The 7,615-nt window shown below is 33.5% G+C and overlaps 1 protein-coding gene across 1 annotated transcript; it reads left to right on the forward strand.

Moving 5' to 3' along the window:
* Positions 1–890: 890 nt before the first annotated feature.
* On the forward strand, positions 891–7,146 carry LOC145774024 (uncharacterized). The gene is made up of 4 exons (XM_082585193.1): positions 891–1,179; positions 2,201–2,308; positions 2,626–2,748; positions 6,974–7,146. Exons 1-4 carry the CDS (start codon positions 891–893, stop codon positions 7,144–7,146), a joined length of 693 nt encoding a protein of 230 aa, XP_082441319.1.
* Positions 7,147–7,615: the final 469 nt, after the last annotated feature.

Consider the following 7,615-nt stretch of genomic DNA (forward strand, 5'->3'; position numbering starts at 1 on the left):
GGACTACCGACCTCCAGGGCCTTCTCTTGTAAACTCAAGAACGAGATGCAACAAGCAAAAACGTGCAGACATGTTTGTGCAAGACACTAAAAGCTACTACGACAAACGTAAGCTACTTTTCACCAGAACCGTCGGAACTCACGTCACAATACAGAACTCGGAAATTCAGCATTGTAATCAATACTAGTTTAATGCTACGTATTTGGTAAAATTACTTTAGCATCTCATCATCGATGCTTGGAAATAAATTTGAAAAGGCATTCACTCAATTGTAATGCGAAGCTCGAAGCTGTCAAATATTAGGGTCAGTGGGAATCCACTACTTTCAAGAAAAACTTCAAGTCACTTTGTAGAGTTCTCACGGCCAGTACAGTTTTCAGAAAATCACATCTTCAGTCTATTGCATGCCTAAATATCTTTAAGTAGTTATCCAACGTTTCACTTAAGTATTTAAAGTGCTGTGCATTATTTTTTCTCAATTTTGTGAATATTTGTATTTTTACGATTTTGTGAGCTTTCTGAATAAGTTTCGAGCTCGGTTAGCAGAGCAAACACTTCGCACTTTTCAAGTAAGATAGACCCGAACAAAAGAAAGTTGTGACAAGCTAATATAAATTTCAAAAAGGTTTAACGCCAGAAGAGCCTATGATTTTGTCACTTAACAAGTTTTTGATTAAAAGAAAATTACGCATTCATTTTAACATGTAACATCAAAAAACGTTACATCAACGCTAAGTAGGAAAGTTGACCTGATTATGATTGCCATCCTAACACTGACTCACGCTTTGTATTTTGACGGATATGATGCGAACATGGCAATATCCTTTTTTCACTGGCTATAAATTGAGGAAGTACAACATTTTCTTGGTTTAATTGTCTCTGAATACAAAATGGTTGTTTTAAAGAGCATTTTAAAAACCTATTTGTTTGAAATGAAGTTAGTTGTGAAATACGTTTTTCTAGTTTCAATTCTTACACTTTGTCTATCAGTTGATGACAACCATGGAGAGCAGGTGACTGTTTGCAGAACCTACAATCCTGATAATGAGTCTGGACCACCGAAATGTGAGGGTGAGACGGTGACAATAGTTAAGTCAAACAGTGAGCATGGTGGTGTTAAACCTCTCGAAGAATGCAAGAAAGAACAAATACAACAAATTGCTACAGAAGTGGTTGATGGTAATTATTTAGATATTGTTTTAAGATATTTTTTGAGATACAATGTAAGGATCACTCATTAAATCAAGATTTCTTGCCAATAAATCGAACATTTAAACCTGATGTACTGCAGAACGACCTTGTACGTCAGTTGACGCGATTTTGATATTCAATGCCTCGTTACTCGGTCGGAAATTAATTTTTACGCTGAAAATTTATAACAATTATTTTTTTCAAAATTAAATTGGTGTTAGTTTTGTCTATTTCAACATTAGAGCAAAGTATTAAGCAACACACAAATTGAGAACGATTGAGCTTACAAAAAACTATCATAAAAGATAATATTATGTTGATGTCAACCGATATTACGTGCTTAGTTTACTTTACAAATACAGGTACAAACGATGAGTTCAGCTTAAAGTTGTTGGTTTGTTGTGGTAGTAGCAGCTTGTTACAAACTTTTGAAACACAGTTCTCTAGTCATGTGCTGTGACGAGATTAGCTTTTTTTTACTTTTGACTATTTACATGCGTAATATACAAAAACAGCCATTAATGCTTGAGCATTGGTAGTTTGGGGTACAGCTACGATTGAGTAAAATACCACTTTCAATAGCCTACCATATATGAAACAAATTACGCTGCGTTCAATTTTTTGTGTTTACAAAATGTATGCAGTTATACTCATAAGGGTTAATGTACAATAAACAGTTGGTAATGGCCTGAGCGTTGATAATTTGGCTCACTAGCGATACAGGTAAGATTACTTTAGATAAAACTTGATCTACTGCTGATGCAAACACAGTTCAATTACAATTGCTAATCAAAGTTAATTTATAAAGTTGCTATCTTGAGTTCCTTTTTAAGCTTGTACCTTCATAGTTAAAGTTAATTTAAAAAATATATATTCCCACAATAGAAAAGACAACATTGATAAACTATTAAATTATTTAAAAAGTTCATATTGTTTTTGTGTTTTATTTTTAGTTATGAATTTCACTTTAACAGACTGCATGTAAAACTCAACCTGAAAACCGTTTTAGAACTCATGAGGAATTTAACGATGAAACTTAATCGTTTATCTGAGAAGATAGAACAAGTAACAAATAGAATCCCTGCGACAACCACTAGCCATGCAACTTCAAAAGCACGTAAGTATCAAAGTACAATAATATGTCAATGTTTTAAATGACCCCCAATTGTGCATTATAAAAATTATTTATAACTTCACTTGATTATGTGCGAATTGGTCGATGTTGTAAATGTTTGTGAGCCTGTATTGTTACTTTTTTTGTAGATTTTGTGCAGAATCTTGTCGATATGCACTTTCATTAACTATTCGTACTTTGCAGTTTACATCATTTTACAAGATTGTTGTGATGCTACTTGTAACAAAAAGCTTATTACATGTCTAAGAAAACTCTAGCTTTGCAAGAAACTATTTCAATGCCATACAATACTTATGCAGAATATACAAAGGAACTCACCACTGCCGGATCATTACTTACAACACTGCAAGAACAAACCACAGAGCCAATGACCTTAGACTCCAATATTGAGACGACCACCGCTTTAGCTGCCACCACTGTTCGTACGTCTCGAGTGACAAATTCTAGTTTAAAATCAACTAATAACCGAATAACTTCGTTGGTAGTAACAAAAAACCTTTTACGATCTAACGTGTTTGTTAGCCATTATAATGCAAAGTAAAAGGTATTCCTGAAACCGTTTGGGAGAACAACTGTACCATTTCTATAAGTTTTTTTTTTTAAACTATATTTTGTTTAATAATTTATTTGAAAGGGTAAATTAGAGCTTTGGTAAAGAGTTTGTCATGTTGGACCATGGACACACGAAGCCCAGTAACGCAGTTAAATTTAACATATTTAACCCTAACTTTAGCGACACGGGGGCTTTATGAGGACGCCCCACTCTAGTAGTGAAATATTTCACAGAAGGAATTATGCTAAAAATGTGAAATTTCTTGACTTTTAGTTTTTATTCTTTACGAATTTTTTAACCGTGTCTGTCACTGGCGTAGACCTTATGGTCTCGCCCTCTGCTAATTCAGCAATTTCACATAGAAGCAGTGACGCTACAAACCTGAGATTTCTTGACTTTTACTTTTTTTTCTTGCCCCAACTTTTAATCCCGATTATGTTGGTATCGGATGATTGTGAAATTCACAATAAACCTTTTGTCACAGCCAGTTATGAAATGCAAGAAATTTGCTGATATTCAATAGCTTGATTGACAGTTTACTATTAGCGTGCGGTTTCATTTTGTGTCTGTCAGTCATAACACGATGGCGCTAAAATTCCATTTCCTACCCAGGCGTCAAAATCCGTCATTTTTACATTGATTCAACGTCGATTTTGCTGTCTGGGTAGGGAGTCGGTCTTTGACGCTATACGAGTCATTCTTTGCTGGTAGACATCAATTAGGAAGGTAATTTGTTATTTACGCAAATTGCTTTGTAGTGCAAAAAGTGCATGGAATACTGTTTGCACAGAAACGGAAAAACAAAATTGATGAAATTCTGTGTTCAATGCAAAAAGACTTTCAAAATAAAATGCGAACTGAGAAATTTGACCAAGAAATGGCGAAAATAGGTCTAAAACCGAGTCTTTATCACCTTTTCTACCTAAAATATACAATCACAAATATATTTTGCGAAATAAATTGATTGAAGTGATAGATAAGGCTTTTGACCAACGGCATACTTTTTCCCTTTGTTATTTGATATAAGCCGATGGAGTAATTAGCAATAAGAAAGACGTAGACTTGATGGTCTCGGCCAGTAACTCTTGCCGCCAAAAAGAAGCAGTGACAGATACGGTTAAACCTAAACTGGTCTTTTTTCTACCTTTCTGCCCTTTACAATAAACATTTCGTCTCATGTGGCTAGACATTTTCGTGCAATGCTAGTTATATATATGTTAATGTTAGTGCAATATAAATGTTAATGCAATTACTGTACTTTGAAATGTAAAAACGCCTAAAAAAGTTTTATATTTATGAGACAAAGTAATTTTTGTTTAGTTTAGCATTACTTTATGTTATAATTCAAAAATTTCAATTTTGAAGCTATTGTTGTGAAATTAAAATAAAAACCGACTTTCTGACGTTTTTTCATCTCAAACAATTTATTTCAATAAATTTATTGGGTAAAAAGTTAATTTTTATACGCCCAATACACATGGCTATTATATTGTAAAATATATTGTCTCTGTGATTTTCATAGCTCCGGTTATTAGCGATTAATTAGCACGGGGCTAAGATAGCCCGTGACGTGCTTTCCGCGTACGAAAACAGCTCGTATTAAGATAGGGTTAAGTTTACTAACATGAAAAATATGCTATATTTAAATGGATACCTTTCACATTTTTTCGATAAAATGTTGAAAGCTTTTTTGGATCCCAAATTCAAAGTTATAAACAAAGAAGACGGTTTTAGCAACTTTTTCATTTTAGCACCATTTTTGGAAAAGATTGTATAAGTGAAATGAACTTAATATATTTGTATAACAACCTGGATTAGGTTTTATTGAAATAAAAAGGCAAATACATCTGCAAATGAAAAGTATGCATAAATAACTCATTCCTACAGTTCACAACGCTGCTACAACAGAACTGAACGAATGAATTGTTGAACAAAGCGTAGACCAAAAGCGTGTAGAAAACAAGGCAATAATTAACTGAGTAAAATGCATGAGGACAGAGCGCCATGCTCAGAAACATACGACATTTTTCCCCTCTCAAAATTGCATTATATATATAGCACAACCACGCAAAATATAGTTCATAAACGTAACTTGGACAGCAGGCGTGATTTATACATGAAGTTAAAGCAGACTGTTAAAAATATGGCACTGCCCCACAACGATCAACTGAACGACGAATACGAGTAGATCTGCGTAAGTGTGTGGTATCAGTGGGGGGCGAAGACTATGACACAAAGTGATCAGTAGTTTTAAAGTACGTTGTACGATGTCACCATCGTTACTACGAACACTTAAATTTACATCCGTTGATGTTGAAGTCACGTCATTATTTACAACTCCATTGGGTAGAGCAATATCCTCACCATTCCCCACCGGATGGGGCAAACGTGTTAAGTTTACTTCTACTGGAATATCCTGGTCAACCCGTAAAACAGGTTCATCTGATTGTCAAAAATCTAGCTAAAATTGTTAAAAAAGTTCAATTGTAGGCCTAATGTTTATCCTGTATGTTATATCTGCGTACTCTGAACGTTTTATCCTGTATATAAAACGTTCAGAGTACGCAGATATTTCCAGCTAAAGTCGCCTTCTCCCTTAACTCTATGTTCTAATTTTGTGTATAAATTTAGTTGTTTGCGTAATGAAAACCTGGCATACATTGGTATATCAACAAGACTTTTATTGACTAGAGCCAGGGAACACTTGAATTTTACTTGTTTACAAAAGAGTGCAGTTAAAACTCCCATTTCTTGTGCACAACATGTCAACAACGTTTTTAACTAAACAATTTCTGATCATGTCCAGGGGAAAATGTAAGTATCAAACCAAGATTTTGGAAGCCCTACAAATAATAGGCAATAATCCACCTTTAAAAAGACAATTGTATGCTGCGGTCGTATTTTTTGATCTGTGTGTTTTAAAATTTGTTTTTTTGCATTTTGCCTATTGTACTATCACATCGTGTGATCTGTTTGACGCCACTTGCAGTGAACTTTGAGGTTCTCGTGTATGTTGTTGAGTGTTTAGCTAGTCAGAAGCACAGTGCAGTTTTTTGTTTTTTCCTGGTGATAAATTCAACATTTCATATTTAACCATTGTATTTTGTTTAAATGTAAAAGTATTGTTTGTTATTCCTGCAGAGAACATCTTGTGATGTCGAAAACGTTCGAAATTTGTTTCTATGTACTTTCTTTTTTGACTTGTGTAAATATTATGGTAATAAACTTAAATACGTTACATTTGATTGCGTTGCTGTGCTTCGTGTGCCTATGGTTCAAGAAGCGATGAATTTATACAGACAACTTTTTAAAACAAACTAGTTTTTTATGCAAAGATGGAGCTACTGAAGATTTGTGAAAAATATCTTCAAATTCCCAAACTTCGTCTTTTGGGGGAGTTGCCAAACTAAATAATATAATTATTCAACACTTGAACCATTAGTTAGTTTTTTTGTTGTTTTTTGACGTTAATTAAAAAAATATATATTTTGGTTGATTGAAATAAAACGAAGTTGTTCACAAAAAATATACTTTGAAACATAAAAAGATTTGCAGGTTTTACAAGTTTTGCACCGAAATGCAATTATGATCTATGTTTATTATTTATATTTTTATTATTATTTTGTTATTGTTATATATTTATTATATCCAATGTGGTTTTATGAAATGTGTAGGGTGCATTTAGCTATTGCAGCCCTGCTGTTTATAAAGGATAGCATATTCATATCAGAATAATGTGGTGTTGTAAACTGTGGTGCCGAAACATCAGTTGAAAAATGCTTACTTTAGTAACGAAAAAAAAATAGTGTTTTGACCAGTCCGTAATGTTTTTGCAACTATTGCAATCAAGAAACGCTTTGATCAATTTCAACTCCTGTTTCAGAAACACTGACATGATGTACATTCCTGATTTCCTGAATATTTTATAATATCTCATTAGAAAGTAAATTTGCAAGAATTGGGCACAGATGGAAAGTTGTATGCTTGTCACTATATTGTAACAAAGTAATAAGTACACATAAATACTAAGAGCCAAGCATAGCATGCCAATCAGCAAAATTTAACTGATTCTTTTATTATAACTTCTTCCTTAGATTTGCAGAACGGATTTGCAAGATTACATGACGGATGGATAGGGTTGGCCAATGGATATCAATACAAACTATCAAATACTACTCAAAATTTTGCAGCAAGTAGACAATTGTGCAACGAAACAGAAGCTGATTTAGCATCTTACGGAGTCCAAAATATAGACAATAGAAGGTGAAGCTACAAGCTGTGTTTGCAAATTTATAAGTAGGGCAACTAAAAAGTTCTTATTTCTAGGAAATGTCTTTATTTTTGACTCAAATCTTTATTTTATCTTATCATTTTCAGCAATAACGTCAGTGTCTTTTTGATAAGTTATTAGAATCTCGGTAACTGAATTAAAATGGCATCATTTTCGTTTCAAGCACTAGTTGCAACATTCATCTGATGAAATTGAAAGTAAAAGCAACAACAAACAGGATGGTTTATTGTTTCACAGATGTTTCGCACTTTTACTTTCAATTTCATCAGATGAACGTTGCAACTAGTGCTAGAAACAATAATTGTCCTGATGAACACCCAAACTTTTCAGTATTCATGGCATCATTTGTTAGTGTCAAACAGAGATTTCAAGAAGTGCAGGATGCAAACTTCCTTCTCAGAGTATGGTGCGTTAAATAAAAAAAATGCCAAGGTGTTTTTTTTTC

This window comes from Aplidium turbinatum, chromosome 1 (genome assembly GCF_918807975.1).
Source record: "Aplidium turbinatum chromosome 1, kaAplTurb1.1, whole genome shotgun sequence".
Classification (NCBI taxonomy): domain Eukaryota; kingdom Metazoa; phylum Chordata; class Ascidiacea; order Aplousobranchia; family Polyclinidae; genus Aplidium; species Aplidium turbinatum.

What these genes read in the sequence shown, in the direction of transcription:
- LOC145774024 (XM_082585193.1), top strand. Translation starts at nt 891, where the DNA reads ATGGTTGTTTTAAAGAGCATTTTAAAAACCTATTTGTTTGAAATGAAG. An exon ending in TGCTACAGAAGTGGTTGATG is followed by an intron (nt 1,180 to 2,200) that starts GTAATTATTTAG and finishes AAACCGTTTTAG; the next exon opens with AACTCATGAGGAATTTAACG. An exon ending in CCATGCAACTTCAAAAGCAC is followed by an intron (nt 2,309 to 2,625) that starts GTAAGTATCAAA and finishes ATACTTATGCAG; the next exon opens with AATATACAAAGGAACTCACC.